Source organism: Frieseomelitta varia, unplaced genomic scaffold (genome assembly GCF_011392965.1).
Source record: "Frieseomelitta varia isolate USP_RPSP 00005682 unplaced genomic scaffold, Fvar_1.2 scaffold_138, whole genome shotgun sequence".
NCBI lineage: Eukaryota > Metazoa > Arthropoda > Insecta > Hymenoptera > Apidae > Frieseomelitta > Frieseomelitta varia.
The window spans coordinates 145,580-167,879 of record NW_025109061.1 but is presented as its reverse complement, the minus strand read 5'-3'; the positions used below and the strand labels follow the sequence as shown (position 1 = coordinate 167,879).

At 38.1% G+C, this 22,300-nt stretch overlaps 1 protein-coding gene across 10 annotated transcripts in view; it reads right to left on the bottom strand.

The window, feature by feature from the left end:
- The window catches only part of LOC122531665 (octopamine receptor Oamb), a 140,049-nt gene that overhangs the window by 6,000 nt on the left and 111,749 nt on the right, over window positions 1–22,300 (bottom strand). For 8 of the 10 annotated variants that reach the window (XR_006307356.1, XM_043659772.1, XM_043659788.1 and 5 more), the window contains 4 exons: window positions 13,230–20,781; window positions 3,780–3,917; window positions 2,342–2,440; window positions 2,147–2,274 (listed from right to left, as the gene is read on the bottom strand). Coding sequence is in view for 9 of the 10 variants with exons in the window: in XM_043659772.1 (XP_043515707.1) it covers window positions 2,147–2,274; window positions 2,342–2,440; window positions 3,780–3,917; window positions 13,230–13,490 (626 nt within the window). In the remaining variant the exon portion in view is untranslated. Of the gene's footprint in view, window positions 1–2,146; window positions 2,275–2,341; window positions 2,441–3,779; window positions 3,918–13,229; window positions 20,782–22,300 lie in introns of those variants that run through there. The other 2 variants (XM_043659813.1, XM_043659836.1) reach the window with 2 other exon arrangements.

Genomic DNA, 22,300 nt, shown 5'->3' with positions numbered 1-22,300 from the left:
TCTTGCAAGAAGAACGTCACCGACTGAGACGGTCCTTGAGTTGAATCGAGAGAAATTTTCAATATATTCTTATCTTCAAATTTTGAAATTTCGCATTTGATACAACCCGTGAATGTTAAAACAGATGTATCATTACGTATTCTATTCTTCAATTGTTAATTATTATGTTATAAATGACAATGCACTCGTCGAACTTTTCAATTGCTTTGTACTCTTCGTTCGAAAAAGCTTCAAGCTCCACATTAACACCTCTTGCAATGCAGAATCATAAATCTTTGAACAACCTACTATCTACATAATTGTAAATCACCCTCTTGATAATAGTTGGAAATTAAACGTAATGCACACTATCCACGAGAGAATTCATTTCAAGAGAAAATATATTGCAACACATTCATATTCAGACGTTCCCTCTCTCTCTCTCTCTCTCTCTCTCTCTCTCTCTCTCTCTCTTCCTTCTTTATATTATGGCATACGATTTTTAAACGTCAATTTTCAAACATTGTCTGTTACGTTTCTTTCCATTCCATCGCACGTATTTCTTGAAAAGTAACGATTCCACGCTCCAGCCTGAAAAGATTGAAATATCGCGGACGAAGTGAAAATGATAACAGTGCCAGCCAGCAACGTAAATTTGTCTGGCACACGGTAGAACATTAACCGTCTATTCAGAGGCTGATTTAGATGCAATGTCGAGCATAAACCGGCGTGGATTGATGTACACGCCGATCGCGATAACACGGTAAGAATAGACACGATGTTTGCCAGAAAATTCAAGCCTTCCTTCTGCCCGACATAATTTCTGTTTTCGCGGTCGAGTCTGTTGAAACTGGAGATTATGTATATTATTTCGGTTCCCTGTATATTTTTGCATTTGTAATTTCGAAACGAGGGTTGCATGATATTTGCAGCATTCACTGTCAACTTTAATTTTATCAACAAGCTGCGATAGGAATTTCTAATCTTTCGAATTTCTAATTTAATTTTTTTGATGTAATTGTGCTTCGATTCTTGGATTTGCGATCATGAAGATTGTATGATCTTGATTGTACGTTCTGCAGAATTCGTTATCAACTTTAATTCTTTATAGAAGCTGGAATAGAAATTTCTAATTCTTGGAATTTTTATTTCTTTTATTCAGCTGCGTTTGTATCATGGAGAATAAATGTTTTTAATTAATTTTAATTCAGATAATGGGAAAGTTGAAAGGATTGAATCTTTTGTTCTTGAAATCTTTGCTGTGACTTTGACTTTGTAGTGTAATTTTGTAGTAATATAATGATTTCTTTAATTATGTAGTGATTTATTAATAATTTTAATTCATATGGAAGATTAAAAGTGGAAGTAAAAAATTTAATCTTGGGACTTCTGGGTCTTTAAAGTAGAATATATTTATTATATGGATTTATTATTCATTATTTATGTTTAGCAGAACGTACGTTGGTGAGTTGGTGAGCTGAAGGATTGAAATGCTGTGACACAGAATAGAAGTTTCAAAACTGAAAACATCAAGTTGTCAATGTATTACAGATGTATTACATTTCGAATTATTAACTTTTGTAACGTAAATACGTGAAAATTTTGAAATTTTCAACTCTCAGAACAATGAAATTTAATAATCAAGTTCTGAGAAATCTGGAATTCTCACATTTCTATTTCTACAAAAGCCTCTTATTATAAAATTTCTATTCTAGGTCTTAAAATCTGCACTTTAAAAATCTGTTGCCTTACGATTTTCATTTTTGTCTCTGCTGTAAAAAAATTCGAACCTTTAGTTTCCCTCTTTAAAGTTACCAAGTCCTATTTTAAAAAATTCAGACCCTAAAATTTCCACTTCCATTTCTAAAGCCCCCTTTTCAGAAGTTCCGAATCCTAAAATTTCTCGCCTGAATTTTAAAACTTCGCCCCGAGCACCAAAATTGTAATTCCAATTTCCAAAGCTGCGCGCCTGCAGATTCTAAACTTGAAAATTTCCACTCTAATCACCTCGCTGGTGAGGCTTTTACAAATCCTCACTGCCCCCAATTACCTTCACAGACCATTCAAACGGGGTAGCTTCGTTTCAAATTTCAAACTCGAGGTGATTTCAACACCACTCTGTATTCCAGCACGACATCCATTGTCGTTTTACTCTATTTTTCGTTACCTGTAGACGACGTAGCCAGCGTCGTTGGTCAGCTCGCAGATCCAGGGACAGGGTTTCACCGGGATAAGTATGGTGGTGGTGTTGAACGGTCCGTTCTGTGCGGACGTCATGTTGTACGTGGGATGAGACTGCGAAACGAGCGCAAGAAAGTAGAAAGACACCGTGTAACGAGCGAACAAAACTGATGATAGTTACCCGTTTGTCTTTCCAGCCGACCAGGGGTGGGAAACAAATGACGAAGCTCAAGATCCACACGGTTGCCACCAGCAGCCTTGCTCTCCTCGGTGACATGATCTAGATTTTTAAGGGTACAACAGAGTTTCAACCACTGTTAAAATATTGGTAGAATAAAAATAAAAATTGAACGATGTATTGACAGTAATATAAGATTACTATCAATATGTGAGTAAATTTCTAGTTTGATATTGGTAATGTGACAGTAAATTCCTAGTATTTGGCTATTTCGCCGGCTTGTAACTTTTTTAATATGGTGTTCTTTTTTTTTTAAGTAACAAGAACTATATAATTTTTTCGACCTCCCCATCTTGTAATAAAATGGACCTCTTGTTAAAGAAACGGTAGCGAAATAATAAAAATTGGGCAAAGCCGCTAAAGAAATTTAGCTGAGATTGATCAGAATTTGTCAGAGACTAAAGAATAAAATAATTTACTAATAACGTGAAAATTGAGTAACTGGAAATTAGAATATTATTGTATGTTAAAATTTGGAATAATATTTATGATATATTTTATTACAAAACAAAGAATAATTAGTGAGATAAAAATTTAATTATCACATAATGATTTCATATCTTTTAAATTTCAATTTATAAATTTCTAATAGATTTTCACCATTTTTACCATTGCCAAGGATTTATTTAGGATTATTGGATATATATAACGGCTTGGAAATATTTCGGAATCTCAAACGAAGGTTTATAAAAAAGTATTGAAAATCGTTAAGAATCCTTAGAAATGTTTCGACGCCTTTAGAAATCTTTGAAAACCTACAAGAATCTTTAGAAATATTCTGCAGTCGCTAGAGACTTACTTCGTTCGAAGTGTTTGCGAATCAATAATGTCTAAAAGTGCAAAAAAATCGTAACGATCACTCTACTTTGGATATTTCATATATTCCTGTAATAATGTATTAATAACATTCTTATTATACTTTAATTTCATTTATTATTTTTTATTACTACACAGGAACGTATACATAAAAAAAACTTTATGCAAATACTAAAACATTTAAAATCACTAATAATGTTACTAACAAACTAGTAATCTTTATATTGTGAGCACATATTCCTCATATATATTTCATTCCAACAAAAAATTTATAATGTCAGCTACATCCTTCCGAAGGTTCGATTTTTCAATTCAAATTTCGCGAGATAGAATGGCAACAGCAATCACAAATCAGCCGCGAAAGTCAAATGTTGCGAGTGTTGAACAAACGATCGACCAATTAAGCTCTTGGAAGGGCTAACGTCGGATAGAGGAACTAGTCGAGAATGGAAACAGAGGAGCAGAAGAGAAGAGAGGAACCCGGAGGAGACAAATGGCTTCATCGAGCGTTCCCGTACCGGCACACCTGTGCCACGAAATCGAATAATCGGTAAATGGTACTTGCCTGAGGATAACTGACTGGCCTGGTCACCGCTAAGTATCTATCCAGGCTGATGGCACACAAATTCAATATCGACGCCGTGCACATCCATACGTCCACCGCCAGCCAGATGGAGCACCATAGGTCACCGAATATCCAGACCTTAGGAAGCCGAGTCATACGGAAGAATCCATTAGCCGCCAAATCAAATTTACTCGCTTTATAATTTTTCATCGAACCGGCGAGATGATTGTCGTAAATGGACTGCGAATTTTCGTGCAAATTGAAATTCAAATAATGGAACTTGGGTGGAAGTTTGTTTATATCTTGTGTATACTCTTGCGTTTTCGTAACTTCAAATTTTTTGTAAATGCACAAAAATTCGCAATTTGGTAACAAATACCCTCAAAATTCAGCAATAAAAATTTTCAAAACATGTATAAATGATCTGTCTCTTCTCTATGTTGGTTGATGAAATAAACTTGAGACTATTCAGGCTTTTAATAAAGTGTTTTTTTACAAAAATCTTTAGGACTGATTCAATATGTGATGCTTCGAGGAAAACTTGTTATTTCATCTAGAAATTACTTCGTTGTTAGAATATACATAAGTGTGTTTAAAAAATGTTTAAAAGCTTAACATACCAACTTGCCCCTTTTTCTCAAAGATGCTCATTCAGAAAATTTAAAAATGATCGTAACAAGTACTGTTAATTAGAAAACAACTCTACATTCTATCTTCTAAAAGGAAATGAAATTATATGAAAATATTCTTAAAAATGAAAGAAAAAGAAAAATGAATTTAATATTAAACTGAATATTACATAAACCTAAGTTTAATTTATTTCTTCATCGATTTTCACACTAGAATAACCAGAGTGATCGAAACGATCAATTCACATTAATTTTTCATAAAAATTTCCTAACTTTTACGATGCGCACAATTTCTCGTGAAATATGTGAACAAAAGATTTGTGTTACTTATTGCTATAACTGTAAAATTTCCTCTGCATTTTAACCTTCAGCAAAGTAACCCATGCCGGAGTCACTGCTGACTCACACCGATACTTCACTAACACATAGCGGCTCAAGAAACCTCCACCAATACTGAGCACAGTTACGATTGTTCGAGCTCGTTACTATAACACAATGTAATAGATTTCAAATTATGCTCGGATTTTTGTTGTATGTATACAAAAAAAAAAAATAATAAAAAAATTACATGTATTGCAAAGTATTGCATTTATTACACATAATTTTTTAGATTTTGTTGAGTGGGCATTACAAACATTCCTTTTGCATGAATCGCATTATTACTTCCTATACAGAAACAAAACCTAGCACGCTTATTGTAACAAAAAGGATGATTGTATGGTGGATTGTGTTTCACTAACTATACAAATATTGCGTGTATGATACGAGTCTGGGAGATGTGTACTGCTTCTCTCCTCACGAAAGACTGACTGACTGTTGCCAAGAGACCAAATGTTGCTACGTGACTTTTTGGTGCCAGCCAAGGATCCTTTTTCCTAGGCTTTGCTTTGTTTCTACCCTTACCGAGATGGGAGAATACCAGGACATCTGAAAATTCTCGCAAAATCGAGCTGTGGTGATGGTGGTGTCATTTTTCGCCTCACACGAAATATGTAGCTTCTCACTGCGTGCGTAATCGTTTTCAAAACGACGAGTCACCAGTGACGTCGACACGGTATTCGTAGGGTTAATTTCTCTGATACAAGTTTTATGTTTTATCGCGAACGACAGTGTAAACTGAAACGACCTAAAAACTGAACGATCCAAGCTCCTTCATTGTGGAGCTGGAATTCTCATTCGCCTGGTCTCGTATAAATTTCTCAGAATGACCTTATGGTTTCCAGTTATGGCCTCGTTTCGTACGTTTTCAAGGGGGCCGAGTCGCACAGTCGCGTTTGGACTCCACGTTTCCGCAACGATACATCCTCCGCAACGTACAATACCCTTCATCCACCCCCTATTCTCCGTTTCAATCTCCTCGTCTTCTCTCGAACACCGAAACCAATACTCTGTATATCCTATTGCCGGGGAAAATGTCGCTGGTTCGAGAAAAGTCGCTCGACTACGCGACTTTACCTTCGATTCAAACGGCCACCGGCTTTCTTTTGAGAGAGGATTTGCACATTTGCGTTATAGCTTCCCTTCTTGTCGACGTCTTGCACTATTTCGAAAATACTTTTATCGAAAAAATATCATCTACGAGGGAAAGGGTGACTGTGAAAGGTTGATCTCGATAAAATAACTCTCGAAATAATGGTCGTAATTGGCTAAGGATTAATGTTATATGTCAAATTTGTTTGTAATGTCTCTCGATCAATTTAAATCGCCAAATTTCATTTTTTTTTTTTTTTCAATACTGTGGCTGTAAAAGTTTCATGTTTCTTCTTGTCTATTTGGACTTTACAAACTTGTGAAATTTGGGGAAACTGATGTATCTTGAGTCTTAAAATTTCATTGAATCCTATTTCCTCCTCGCAGTTTCAATATTTAGAAGAAATAGAATTTGATAATGTGAATATAAGAATGAAATTATAGGCAATATACGCATAATGTAGTATAAATAAATACATAGTAATTATGATGTAATATAATATAAATATATATCTAAACCTAAATCGAATCTAACCTAGAACTCAATAATATTGTAAACGAATTTGCTCCCCAACGAATTAATAATTCGTTGCGTTAAACATCTCCAATGAAATGCCGTGCGAAAGCAACAAAAAAATATTTAAAAAGTAACAAGTAACATTGCAAAGTAAAACGTTCGGACATTTATATTGTAAAGCGAAGCAGAGTAAATCCAGCTATGTCCACTCACTTTGAAAATAAATAAACAAATTCCATTGAAAAATATCAATCCATACTCCAATTCAATTAATAATCCAACATACATTTGTTACATATTTCCGTCGCAAATGCAACTTTCACCCTGCAGTTAATTTCCAGGTGGCCAGGCAGCCACCATTCGCCCGATTATCCAAAGTTCATCAACCACCTACGAGACGCACATTATCATCGAGCTAAGACGCTAACGCACGGTGACTCTTGCTCGCCATCTCGGCGGAGACGTTACTCGCACATAATGCGAATCCATGAGTGCACGCAGCAGGTGTAACGGTGGGATTGGCGAGCGAGTGAACACGCTGCTGGCCGGTGCAACCACCTGTTTCGAATTACCCTCGGACTCCTGTTCTCGACTCGTGTTCGATTCGATTAATCCAACCCCCGCCGCCGCGCCACCTACAGCATCCCTTATAATAGCGCGCGCTTGTTAGTAATACTGACCAGCGGAATATATTCGGAGATAAGCGTTCCACGGGTACTAATTAACTCTCTTCTTGTTCATCACCGGGAATCGTTATTGAAATCATTAACCCAAGTTCCCTGTACATGTTCGTACATAAATACNGTATGTATGTATGTATGTATGTATGTATGTATGTATGTATGTATGTATGTATGTATGTATGTATGTATGTATGTATGTATGTAGCTGCACGTCGATCACATGGTGCGGTTTGCACACGTTTGCAAGTTATTCGGGACGAATTAGTTATCGATCCGTTTTGCGGTCACTTGTGCACTTCCGGGGAAATTTGGGGAAGCTCGTCCGAAGAGCATGAACGTCCGCAGAAACACAGGGAATTTATTGGGTTGTTTGGAGAATTCGTCGTATTTTCTCTCTCTCTCTCTTTTTTTTCTTTTTTTGTTTCTTCCTTTAGATTGGAATTTTTACTCTTTCCTCTTTTACGTTTTCGACAGGTTCAATAGGTAATTCCAGCAAATTTTCGCGAGGTGAATATGAATGTGAAAAAAAAAGCATTTTCCCGGCTGGATTTTCGAGGGTTTTTCGTGGAATCGAGTTTGACAAAAAGAGGCGAGTTTGAATGTTTCTTGCGTTTAAATTGCGCTCGAATGCCTCGTGCTAATTTAAAATATTTCCAAGCGTATTATCCATAGAGAAGTTTAATCCTTCGCGATCGTGTCTGATTCTTTTACTGCTCTAGATTTTCAAAAAAGTGTGAAGAGAACTTTGGATTACTTAAGGAAGCAATTTACTTTAAGACAGATTTGACAATGGAGAATTAAACACCAATAATAATAGCGGTAATTGCATTTCGTTTTGTTTCACAACGCCAATGAAACTTGAAAATTTCGGAAAAAGCTACTACCAAAGTCGATGTACATAACTTCCAATTACAAAATTTCTACACAGTTTCCGTTTTTTTCCCCTCTCTTTGTAAAAATACGAAATCGCATAAATACAACGCAGTCTATTTATTTCATTTGTTTAACGTTGTTTGAGAGTACAAAGAGTCTGCTTTCGCGAAAAAGCTGAACTATACAAAATTATTCATACGTGCGAATACTGTGAAAATTATAACACGGCCATTTCCACAGGTTATTGGATTTCGTACATTTGTTCAGAAACACACCGACTCGATTAAAAATAAAATAAACAAATATCCACCCCCCCCCCTCCTTTACTTGCAATTCAAGAAACAAAAGTTCATTTCAAATTTTTTTCCATCTCGAGCTCTGGTCCTCGCGTTTTTTTTTTTTTTTGCGTCTCTCACTTCTCTTCAAGTATTCTTATAGACCCACCCCGAAGTTTCCTGGCTGCGTGAACTTATTTCAATAGCGAGACTATAGTATCGAACGATGAATACGCGAGCGATAGCCTTGGTATATTGTGTCGAGGAGGGTACGATTTTCCTCCCGCGTGAAAAGGAGTTGAAGTGCTTTGGGAGAACGTGTCCCCAAAGCTGTTTCATGGCGTGTAAAAGAATCACGAGGATTATTCCCGCTTTTACAACGGCATTAGATGTTCATCTGATATGGCGAATGGGTTAGAATGGGTTGCTTCCCAGCGGTTACCTCAGTTTCCACGCGTTTAGATTTTCTACTCGATTCTTTTTCATTATCTGCGTTTCTATCTTTTTTTGTTTAAATTTTTATTTCGAATAATTCTTTCGGTGTCTCGCGGTGACCTTTCCTCATTTGTTGCAATAACATTCTTTACTCTCCCAGTATTTTATTCTAATTTTTATCTTCTATCTTTCAACTCTTTTGATTCTTTAGTCTAAATTTTTATCAATCTTTTGTTATTTTCGGAATTTTTTACGCGTTTCTGTCAGATTAGGTTGAATTGATTAAATTATCGTTGAAGGTAAAATCAAAAATATTGTTAACACTGGAATTACCGACGATGATTAAAGAATGTATCAGAGAAATAAACGTTTCAATTCATACATTTATTTATTATCTGTAAAAGAGCTTTTATTTATATGTTTGTGACGAATGAATCAAATCTCTGAGAATGCATCGTGGTGGATCTATAAAATTTTGATAAAAAAAAAAAATTACAAACTGATTGTTTTAATCACTCTTAACAAATTTACCATTTTCCTATTAACACAATTAATCTATTAAGAAACCTGTACATAAATTTAAATACTAATATAGGTGTTTTATCAATCGTAATATTATTATAAAAATAAATTTCATATCAAAAGGGACCACGAACGAACTGAATTTGAGGGAAATTTTTCTTTTTTTTTTTTTTTTTTGGTGAAACATAACGAAGCAAACGTTGGACTGTAGCGAAATTAATTTGAATTCACAGTATTCACAGAATCAACGAAATTAGGACGGGATACAATTTTTTTCAAACGAAGTATTTTATAATTATATTACCATTATGCAGGCAAAATATATTTGAAATGAATATAAATGCGCAGTGCGGTATACACGTTATACCCTATTCATCATCTTCTTGCTCTAACCGCCGTAAATGTAATCTTTTGCTACAGTCAACATGCCGACATCATTTCATCCTCTTTTTTTTTACAACTTTCTTTACTTTCCTAAATTAAGCACGCCGCTACTATCTGTCCAAAGGACGCAACAACTGTTTTCCCTTGACTTGTTGAGCGCATTATCATCTTTCATGTCAAACACAAGGCTCCCTAGCAGCCTAATACATTTCTAGCGAAAATTTATTTTACATTTGACATTATTTTACATTCCTGCATTTCAAATATTCATTATCTCACTCCTCTCTCAGTTTCAATAAATTTTTCTTCCTTCATACACGTACGTACACATTTCGCGTAAAATATTTTTGAATAAATTTGAAATCCATCATTTTAATAAATAATGGACGAGCGTTTGTCTGATGATTTTCTTTCTAAACGCCTTGGATAAACATGAATAATTATAACATCAAATTAGATGAAACTTTCTGATTCTTAAACTGAAGAATTTGAATGTCTAATTCAAAATGCGTGATACTCTAATTCTTTTTTCTTTTCAAACCGAAAACCATAATTCGCAGCACGAGCATGTAACACGATATTTTAAGACAAGAAGACTGAATGTTGTTATAAATGTACAGTGAAGCATTTTCTCGTGTGAAAATCTTTTATTCGCCTCATTCGATAAAAGAACGATAAATTTTGTCTAGCTAAAAATCTGGACAGTTGATAACGCAAATGATAAATTCTATGTGGAGAATATAAATAATAAAATCTATCTAGAAATCTAGCTTGAAGAAATTAGGACTAAAAGTAAAGGTTAAAAATCTAATAAAATAAATTCAGCACTATATCGTGCTATGAAATTCCTTCAATTTCACCCGTTTTCCAATGGGGAAAAAGGAAACAAATCCCGTTCGTTTCGAGATCCGTCTAGCACGGAATAAAGGAAGCAAAGAAAAATGAAGGAGATCTAAACCAGAGACGGAAGAAAACAAAGAAAATCTAAATCAGAGGCGAGGTAATAAATTGCTTCCTTGCGTAAAACTCCTCGGGCAAACACGCTCGACGAAAGAATGACAAATCCAATGCCTGTCTGGAATTTCGTCTAGCACCAAGTTGAAATCCCAAGTGGAATACTAGGCGCAACAATCTTTAGGGTGGCTCCAGCCTCACCTTCTCCTCCCCCATCCCTCTTCAGCCAGAAACGTTCATCTTTTGGGGGTTGAATCAGAGAGAATCTGGCCAGGAAGAAACGAAGGATGAAAGCCCGGCAAACTGTTGCGCCTAACTCATCCCCCAGTTCGCGGTTATTTCGTCCGCACGCTTTTTGCCGCGAATTCTTCGGGGCTCGCGGTGATAGCGTGTCGGGTATATCAGCTGATTGCTTAAATAGCCGAGATAATTGCCCAGAGATATTCTTGACACGGCTTTCGCGAATAATATTCTTTCCTCTTGTTTTCAATCTTTGCTGGACACCGAAGAATTTCGTTTAAACGGAAATAACATTCGACTATGAGCGTCTAATCCATACTGGAGTATTAAACAATGAGCAATGAAACACTTGTAGATTCGAGGAAGATAACGTATTACGTTATGTTGAATGAACATATAAGAAGAAAAATTATGCATTTTTAATTTGTTTACACGCTCCCGTATTCTTTTAGACCTTTGGTAATTCCAAGCACCCAAAGGTGCACTAAGAAGGTTAACACGAAAGATAAAGAGATTTCGTTTCGTCCACGATTTTTGAACCAATTTTATTTATATATATATATATATTTATTTATTTATACATTATTAAGTTATATATGCATTTATACATTATTAAGTTATATTTATAACTTAATAATTTATATATTTTATTTACATATTAATAATTTATATATTTTAATTTATATATTTTATTTGTTCGAATAAGTCGATGAAAAATCGTTACATTTGCCTAAATTGTAGACTGTAAATTCTTCCCTAATGAGGATAACTATTGTTTCTTTCGATTAAAAAAATAGCAATACAAACATTACACCTCGAACGTCGTACACAAAGCAGAGAAATAATAATAAAAAGAAACAAATCGTTAAAATACCCGATCCCAATTGAGCCTGACTACAAATTCGCTAAAACAGAAATCCGTCCGTTTTCGACAAACCAGAAAAAAACTCTGCCGAAACGCGCTTCGACTTTTCACTTTTCGGATGGGAGAAAAAGTCCTGGAAAAAAAGACATACGCGAAAAAAAACCCCGTGTAAAAAATGCAACATACTCTGCGGAAAATCGCGGTAACAGTGCCGGATGTGAAACGAACGTTTAGCTAGAATTCGCCCCGATATTCCTCCCCTCGTTCGTCACGGGGTTTCGAATTTTCGTCGCAGGTACGCACTCGAGAGCACTCGAAAACTCGGTATCCACCACGCCGTGGATGCAGCGACTCGCCTCGGTTAAAACCGGTTATGCTTGCGCTTCTTGCGCGTACAAAGAAAAGGGGGGGGGGGTGAGAGAGGAACGAAAAAGGGAAGAAAAAAAGGAAGAGGAAGAAAAGGGATCGATCGATTTGGTCGGTGGAACGTCGAATGGACGAGAGATCAAAGGGCAACAGGCGAGACTCGCTGCTGCGAACGATGAAAAATCGTCGATCGATTGGGGTGCAGCATTTCTGGTGTTCGCCGCTCTTTGAAGTGTTTCGTTCCTATTTGACGCTAAGGCGTTTTAATTTCGATGCATAGAGCGTGATATTACTCTGCGGCTGTGTTCGCTGCTATAAAAGAGTTTCTCCGAACACTTTCTTTTTTTTTTTTTTTTTTTCAACGAAGGGATGGAGGCGGATGGCCGGGTTTCTAGGATTTCGCTGCACGTGGTGTTTACTGCGGTATTGGTGTTTTCCGTGCCGTGAGAATTTTATCATTTTTCGAGGGATCGTTGCAGACGATATTTACTGTAGATTCATTTCGTCGGATGAGAATTTTGTTTTGTTACCTTGCCTGGTTCGAAGAGATTGTTACACGGAATGTTTTTCTGTTTCTTTGCTTCGCGAGAGTTGCATTACTTTGACGAGTTGATCTCAGCGCCTTGCGTTTGAAACTTCACTCGCTTCGTTGATGTTTATAAATCACTGAAGTTCACTTAAACGACGTAAATAGTAGAACAAAACATGGCAGAGAATTAACCAACATTAACCAACGATACTTTTGCAATAAATCCAAGAACTAAGCTCTCCTCTTGAATAATGTCCCCGCAATAAATCCGAGAACTAAGCTCTTTTCTTGAATGATGTTTTCGCGAGAAAGAGTTGCGTCGTTCGTTTCGTTTCAAACGAGTCAACTAAAACGACGAGCTGCGTTTCTCAGACGATGATTTTTTTAATAATCAATACCGAGCTTCCGCCTCAGATCATTCGCGAAGAAAGATCACGCATCGAGACGATTAGCTCGATCTTTTAAATATATTCGCAAACATGTTGAATAAAGTCAACGAGAGAAACATAAAACATATAAAAATATAGAACTAATAAATACAGAACCGACGATAAAAAGATAGAGAAATCTAAGGAGTATGAAACGATAAATGAGAGAGATGTAATAAATAGATAAATAGACAAACTGATAAATAAAAAATACAATATAAATAAATGCAAAACTAACGGTAGCAAAGGAGACGTAGACATTTGAAGAGGATGATCTCACCTTGAAAACCTCCCACGTAGCGCTGAACGGAAGCACAGCCAGGCCGACCATGAGATCCGCCACCGCGAGGCTGACGATGAACATATTCGTGACGTTTCGCAGTTTGCTGCTGTGATAGACAGCCAGTATCACCAGCACGTTGCCCAGGACCACCATCACGTTGACGATCGCGAGCACGATCAGGGTAACCAGGATCCACGGGCCGGACCACTCGACGCGCTCGTACAGGGCAGCACATGCGGTCGCGTTCAGCTCTCGCATTTTAGTTGGCAAGCTGTCGCGCCGCGTCTCGAACCACCGACGACCACTTCCGGCTGAACAAACACCCACCGAATCCGCACCCTCCAGCGACTCTAGTGAAAGAAGGTCGCACGATCGGCTGGATCACCTCCATCGCGACGCGACTGACGATCGATCGATCAACGACTGATCATCGCTCGTTTCCAAGCGATCTCATCCTTCGCGTTCGACCAACAGCTCGATCCTTTTTCCTCCTTTCTCTCTCTCTCTCTCTCTCTCTCTTTCTCGGTGTTCTTTTTCTCTCTTCTTTTTCTCGTTCCTTCGACTCTTTCACGAAAATTTTGAGACCGGGCTTCGGGGTTGATCTTCGATCGTCTTTGAGGGTTTGTTTGCTTGAAGAGTTGAAGCGAGAGCTACTATAAATTCTTTGCGTTCTTGTTTCCTTTTTTTTTTTTCTTAGTTTCGTGCTCTTTGAATATTTTGGAGAGTTTCTTTCTCTCTTGGTTTCAATTCGGTATCGAATTCTGAGTATTTTGGAGAACTGATGGATTTTTGGAAACTAAGGTATCTTTTACAGTTCTTTCAATGCTTCGCGTTCCTTTTCTTTTTTTTTTTCTGTTTACAGAAGGCTGTTGATTGATCAATATTTTAAAAAATTGTTGCAAACGATAGCAGATGGTAGACGATTCTTTGTCCTCTAAATGTTGCAGAAAATTTTGAACGTTCTGCGAGGTTGTCGAGATTTCTTTAATTAACTGAGATCTTTATACGCCCCGGAGTACTTGCGAGTTAAAGGAACAATGGGATTCTTTGTCTTTCTCATTTGCTTGAGTTTCCTAAATGTTCTGGAAGATTTATCATTTCCTCGGTCGGATATAACTTTTAATTGGAAGCTAGAGACGGATTCCTCGAATGTTTCAAAGGATTTACGGTTCTTTGTATTTAAATTTTAGTCGGCTGTTAATTATCGGATTCACGTTCACGGGGAGAATCGAAGACGCAGGGGAAACGACGAATCCTCTTCTCTATTTCCAGCAACCTTTTATTTTCTGGTTTTGATTTAATTTGGTCGGTCTTCTCTTTCTCTTGCTCCTCCGCAAACTCTTCTCTTTCAATTATCTCGCTTCAAGTTCGCTCAGTAGTAAACAACCGCTGACATAGTCTCGTGAAAACACAGTCAAAAGTAGAAGATCCCATCGAGATTGTCCCTTTAATCCGTCAAACCTTCCAAATAAATACTTCACTAATCACTTTACCAATCCCTGTTCATATTAATCATGCCCAACAATCATTCCAACCTTCTCTCGCCTATTTTTTTCGTCAAATATCGACACATTTATAATACTCGTAGGAAAATTCCTCTCGTTAAATCTGCAATATTTCCAACCGACTCAGCTCGCGGGAAAGAACAATCAAACCTGTTAACGTCCTCGAGAGTCACTATTCACCGTCGACGAACGCCATCGTTGGCAACAGAAGCTCGTCACTTCCCACGGAACTTCCTTCGACCGTGTCTCGATCCTTTTTACTTCAGCCTCGCCCGTCGTCGCGCTCCTCCAGGCGGCTAATTTCCCTCAACGTTTGATTTCCCGTATTGTTCCATTCGTCGACCGGCTAACTTCCCCTCTATTTCGGCTCGCAGTTTGCTAAACGGATCAGCCGGTCGCCGCCAGCCGGATTAGCGCGGATCGATCGATCTAATTACTTCTTTCAGCCGGGGGGAATTTTCGCTAATGGAACCTGACTCGGCTGAGTCACCCTTCTTTTCCCTCGCGCTCTATAAACGTACCTATTTAAACACAGAGACCATCCGAGCGTCTTCGAGTCATCCGGCAAGCACCTACTACTTGCGTTATCCTCTTACTTCTGACTTTTCGGCGGAGAACTCACCGGTCGCCGAAATCCAAAGAGTCTATCGGCTCTGTTGAATTTTCAAATGAAAGTTCGAAATTTGTCACTCGACTCTTCTCGCGGCTTTGGGCGACACCTGTTTTTGTTACGTTCTGTTCTATTTTATTTTCAAAGTCACTCTCATTGACGATCTCCTTGTCGAGGAGTAAACGCGCCACACAACCTTTGGTACTTCAGTTCGTACTATCGATTTCGTGGAATCTTTTTTTTTCAAGATTCGATATTTATCATTTCACATTCGCGTCTTTTACACACGACATTTATTTCTGTTTTATATTCAAGAGGGGGCTTTTCAATCCCCAGGAATTAATGCACAACCCTTTGGTTATTCGCCTGAGATTATTTCGCTCGAGAGTCTTTCGTTGAAGTTCGGGAAAGAAATTCACGCACACAAACACACACATACACGTACACACCACGCAGAGAAGAGAATTTCAGAGTGTCTATGGATGTTCTTACGATGTCGCGTGAAACTTGATACTCGTGTCTTTAGGTAGTGCTCCGCGTCTGTTCAATTTTACGTAGCCACCCCGTAACACTTCGTTCTTCTCATCAACGAGCGCGCAACCACCCTGTTCGTGTTCCGTGTTTAACGCGAGCACCGGAGAAGCTGCGTCGAACAAGCTGCGAGTCCCACCGATCACCGGAATCGCGTGTCGAAACCGCCCGAGCGTCAAGTTGCTCCTCGACTTTCCAGCACGAACGAATCGCCAATATACGCGATTCAATCCCCTCCCTCCCTGAGACGCCCGGAAAACTCCCTGAAATTATACGAAATAAATTCTTCCGAGGAGAGTCTCGCAGGGGAGGAAGAAAGGGGCAGAGAGAGAGAGAGAGAGAGAGTTCGATCTCTCCCCCTCCCGTTCGATTGAAATTCTATTCGTGTTCTCCCTTCGAGAACACCGCCGGCCCAATTATTTCACCGACACTTCCGGTCTCTCGAGTGCTCGTCACACCCCCCGTCCGACGCTAATTCCAGCTGGATCCTCTCCTTTCGATCGACTTCTCCGCGCCTCCGAGCGGCTTTAACAAGATTTCACTTCGATTTTATTTAAGCTATCCGACGTCGATTGACGCCCCCTTCCCCCTCTTCCAGTTTTCTCACTTTATCCGGCGGACTTCCGGTTCACCGTTCGTCCACGATGGCGCTCGTTCATCTCGCGCTCGTTGCGGGGAAAACTCCTCGAGTTCGACGTGTCACGATTCTACTGCATCGAGTAAATCGCATCGGCACGCTGACGTTGCTCGTTCGATTCTCCTTCTGCCCGTTCCACCATCGCGTCTCTACCCCGGTTTCCTCAGACCTTTGCTCCACGCGATTCGTCTGCAGCCGTTCCTCCTGTTTCTTGGCGTCTTCGCGTGCAAAGGTTCACTCACGAACGTGGAGCAGTCGCGAGAGGCTCTTTCGTCGCTTTGCAATTTCCTCTAAATTTTCTTTTTAGATCGAATTTGCGATGATTTTAGGATTCTTTCGGACGCGTTACAGCGAAGTGGAACCGTATGATATTCGTAGAATTTTTTTTTCTTTTTTTTTTTTTTTGTTTTTTTGGTAATCGTAGCTTCTTTGGTTTTGTAATCAAAATTTGATACAGCTGTAATACTCTGGAATTAATCCAGCGCTCCTTTTTGTAATCTCTTTTTCTTTTTCGCGCGAGAAAGATGATTTAGAAGAAGAGCGAAGAGAAACTGCGTGACTTTCGTTGAATTTTGATAAAGATAAAATTTTCTTTACTTTCGCAAGTAAATTTCTTCTTATCTATATAAAAATTTCTTTGACCTGTTAAATAGAGGAGAACTGAATTTCGTGGAAATTTTCGATAAGAACGAGATTCCCTCGTTTCCGCGAGATTTTTGAAATTAATTACAACTCCTTCGACGTCGTTAGAATTAGCTTGTAAGAAAGAGCAGTTTCTTACAGTAGAATTCTGATAGAAACAAATTATTTCGTTTTCGTATTAAATTTTTCGAATTAATTTGCTAATCTTTTAATACTTCTTTGACTTACAACAAGAGGAACACTGCCCGTAGAATTTTAATCAAATTCCTCTCTTCTTCACTTTCTCAATTCGCTAGTCATAATTTCTCTTTCGCACTTCGTTATTCCACTGTAATTCCTTAATATTTCTTTGATTCCTCGCTTGAACGCGCCTTTCGCCGACAGTTTTCGCGCTCATAAATCACAGAATATTAATTAAAGATATTAATTATTCACGTTCGAAGTCTCCTTAAGTCGCCCTCGGTGTAACGCTCCCCAAGTTCCAGAAGCTACTTCCTCGAATTAAAAATAAGGTCTCTCTTTTCTCTTTTTTTTCAAACTTCCGCCTCGAGTTCCAACGCCTTATCGTAAGTTTGTGAACTACTTCGGCGAAACAATTTTCGTGCAACCGTCGGCCGCGCGGACGCCGGAAAATCGACGTTGTTCACCAATCGACGTTCTCGCCCGTGTCGTTTTTATCACCCGTGTTTCACGAGAGTTTCGAACGTCTTTCTTGCCACGACGGAAGACGATGGATCCGCCACGATTTCCGGATACGGTGTCTCGTCGCTCGCACAACGTATTTTGGCAACAGCGCCGGCAAATTAGTCACGTTCGGGCTTCTTCCCGAACGATTTCACGGCCTCGTGGCTTCGCTACCGAGAATTTCTCAGCTTCCCCCGACTGTGTCCTAAATCCGTGCACCGTTTTTGCGATGAAATCCAGGAGATCTCGTTCTCCTAACGAGTCCAGTCTTTTCGCGGATCGCGTGATACGCTGTTCAAGTTTTCACAGACTCGGAATCGCGGAATTTGATTGTTTTGAAACAACCGAGAAATCTCGTGACTGACTGGAAAATTGAATTCTTTCCTTCTAAATGTTGATTTGGAAATTTCCTGGCCACAAGAATTTTGTAATAAGTCGCAGAATCTCGAGATTCCTTCCCTCGAGACGACTCTTTCTTTTCTATTTCTTCTCAATTATTTAAATCATGAAAATCGAATATCAAATTAATGGCACTTTCACTTTCAAATTCCTTTCAGTCCAAGAATCCCGCAACAAATTGGAAAACAATGTAAAATCTAGCCACTTCCTTTCAAATTTCCGATATTTAGAATTCGCTTTTTAACCTGTCATTTTAATTTCCTTCTAAACCTACTCTCATTATTTTCGTTCTCGGAATCTTTGAATTTTTAAATTGAGAGAGATCTTCGATAACAAATGAAAATCTCGCAAGTTTCTTTCTGAATCGGATTCTTTCCAAAGCTCGTTCCTTCGACTTCCTTTTAAACTGATGGATATTCAGATAATGGACCAACTTTGGAATATCACGTTCCCTTCGTACACCCTCTGATTTTCCTCTTTCTGAAGCTCGAAGATCTCACTCGATAGATCGGAACACCACTTCGATCGACCGGAAAGTTTCACCGTTGCCGCTTTTACGGGAATTTTTAAAGAGTTTCGGGTTTTCTCGTCCGCACTTCGAAGCCTCAAGATACGTCCTCTTTTACACGAGTCGCTAACTATTCGAAAAATTCTCTTCTTTAGCTCGAAAAGCTTAACGAATTTAAGGCTGCCCCTCGTAGTTTCGTATGCAAACTTTTCTTCCTCTGGCTACCTTAGTACTTTAGTCGAATTCTTATTTTCGAATATAAATTACTTGTGTCTTTTGCTATAATCGAAACAACCAATTTTTCAGCGTGATTCGATTTTTACTATTTTCAAACAATTTTATAGAAAACCTCTTCTCGCAACAACAATCCCTTATTAGAACTTTTTATACAATTTGTATTTGTTCGTGCTACATTTTTTGACGGATCCGAGTCAGTCTAAATTTCAATCAGTTTAAAATTTGGAAGTTTTATTTTTTTAAAACAGCAACTCTTTGCGGGAATTTTCGTCGTTCGTTCTTTATACCTAATTCAAATTCTCATTCAATTCTACGTTTTACAATCTTCGATAACAATTTTATTATTTCATTTTGAATCTTTATTTCATGTATTCCTAAAAGGTTCACTTCAGAACTCAGAGTTCTTCGTTAGTTTATCTTTTTCTTTTTTATTCGACTCTGCTCCAAAAATTCTTCCTCAATTTTTCCTTTTATAGTAGCATAACTTAAATGTATAATTCATGACGTCTATTTCACCGTGGTGACTTACTTCAGTCTCGAAATTCAAATTTCAAATCTTCTTCAGTTCTTCTTATAATCAGTAAGCTTCTGAGAATTTCTCCAACTTGTGACTCATGCAAATTTCAATTACGGATCTGATTCCTTTCCGATCCAGGACAAAAGTTGTCCACTTCAATGAAGTCCAAATTTCTCTCAACTTTCTTTAAATTACAACGCTTTGACCAGAACAAAAAAAATCTTTTCCAGCCTCCCTTTAAGAATTTCGTAAATTTACAGCTCGCGTCGCGTTTCACAGTCCTCAGTGTCCACTCCGGTCCATTCAAGATTCCCAAATTAAACCTAGCTGTTCCCCAGTGAGACTAAAATTTTCATTCAGTCCCTCTGAATCGCAGCTTTCCTCGCAAAGTCAAAACACTTCCTTCATCCTACTTCTCTATAGCAGAAAGTCCCACAGAAATTGCCCAGAATTAATAATTCATATCATCATTCCAGCAAAAAGTTTCGTCCAAAATGGTGTTCTCTCAATAGAAATCTTTTTCTACGAATTTCGCAAATCTGTGACTCGCGTCGTATATTTCATAGTATATTTCGGTGTCGTAGGCTTCAGTCCGTTCAGAATCCCAAATTAAACGACTGAACTAACCCGGTTTTCGTCGGGTCCGATTCGAGTCGCAGCGTTTCGCCGAAATCAAAAATCCAGCATCGGGCACTGTCAGGTGTTTCTCGAAGCCAAGTCCTGAAGAACGACTCCTATTGGGCGACGTTCCCCCGCGGAACGATCGATAGCCGCGGAGTTTACAATCACGAGCGTATTCTTCCGCGTTCCCAGCCTCGATTCCCGCTCCCTTGATCACTGTACACATAGGACACACACAGCCGCACTGACACACGCGTGCACACACATATACACACGCGATTGACTTCGTTTTCTTCTTCTTTCTTTCTCTATTTATTTCTCTTCTTTTTCTTTTTTCTTTTGTAACGCGAGACTCGAACACGTAATCGTAATCGTAATCACAGCCACAGCGGATGACCGATCGATCGGAGATCGATTGATCTCTTCTGGTTTGACAAACAACTGTGCTTGGAGGTTTGTCACTGTTTCTCAGAAGGACGAGAAACCGAGGATCGACTAAATGATCTTCCGGCACTTGGCGCGATGCGTGTACCTCAGCAATCTGAAGCGCGTCTCCTCCTCGATGCGCTTCGCTCGCATTATTTTTCCGAAGGTGTCGATGGCTCTTCTCGGTACGATCCGCTTGAGAACCGTGTTCCTAGGGCGTGCTTCGTGAAATCTGAAAGAGAAATTGGTTTTCGGACTTCAGATTGATGTTACATTATAATTAATAAGTCGTGCAGTTAATAAATAAACTGTGTTATTTAGATTAATGTTTATATCAACTGTATAATTAAGAGATTCTATAGAATTATGAATTTCCCGCAATTTCGAATGTTCAAGTCTTTTCTACTTTTTTAGAAAGGTTTACATATTTTATTACTGTGGACATTTTTGCTGTTATGTCGTAATTAATAACTGTATAACTAATAAATAAACTATATCATTTACGTTAATGTTTGTATCAACAAACTGATGATTAATAAATTCTACAGTGCATGGATTCCTCGAAATTTCGAATGTTCGCATTCAAGTATTTTTTGTTATAAAATTTCCAAAATTATTTTAATTATTTTAATTATTTATTCGAGCTGTTTGTACAACTATTACACTGGTTAATCGAAATTCTGTTGTATTTTAATACAACTTAATACTGTAAAGACGTTATTGCAATGTCGTGTGATTTTCATAAGGTTAATGATTCGTCACGTTACCGTGATTTTCAATGGTGGCGCTACAGTAGCGTCATTTTATGATTTTACGGTTATAAATCCGTAACAAAACTTGTCAGTTTTCTAGTGAAATGTATTAGGTTGAAAAATATGCAGAATCAATCGTTATAATATTTAGAAATATATACATGGAATGAAAAAAATAGATATCCAATTCACCTTTAAAATGTTACGAATACGATGCATTTTAAAAGTTTTATGAATTCTGCTTATGGAAACAGAACCTAAAGAAAAGTGTTTCATCTGCTCTATATTATACATTTCACTTTGCATATTTTATATAGAACTTTTTTCACATTATACACATTCGAGTATCCATTTTTACAACTCCCAGTTACAAATGTGTAAAATAAAATGTGCATCTCAGTTATGAAGTTACTTTATTTCAAAAATTTTAGGCAACACCGAAAATTTCTTTCTTCTTTCTTTTTGAAAATGAACAATAAAAAAGCAAATAAAACAAATATACGTAATCGATCCTATTAACATAACCAAATATACAATGCACGTTATATCACAGAACTGTATCTACTAAAAAACAGAAACGATCGAAAGAAAGAAAAATAAAAGAAAAGAAATTACAAAACATTCGAGAACGAGCACATTTCCATTTCCAGTATATTTCAACGCAAACACATATATCTCTGTGAAAGATGCGGGTGTGCACCGCGGTCAAAAGATGATTTCGTTCACGCAGCAAGCGGAAACCGCATTGGGAATGGACAAGGATCGCTGAAATGCGAATTCACGCGAGGCTGCGCTCCACGAATTAAGGCACGCCATTTTCGCTCACCGATGTATGTCCAGCTTTTGTCTTCGACGCGATTTTTCTCCTCCCCCTTTTTTTTTTCACTACCTCTCCCTTATTCGGCCATCGACGAAAATCGTCCACGTACAATAATTGCATCCGACTTCGTGTCTTTTTGTCTCTCGTCCCCTGCCCCTTTTTACAATTCGGTAATTGAC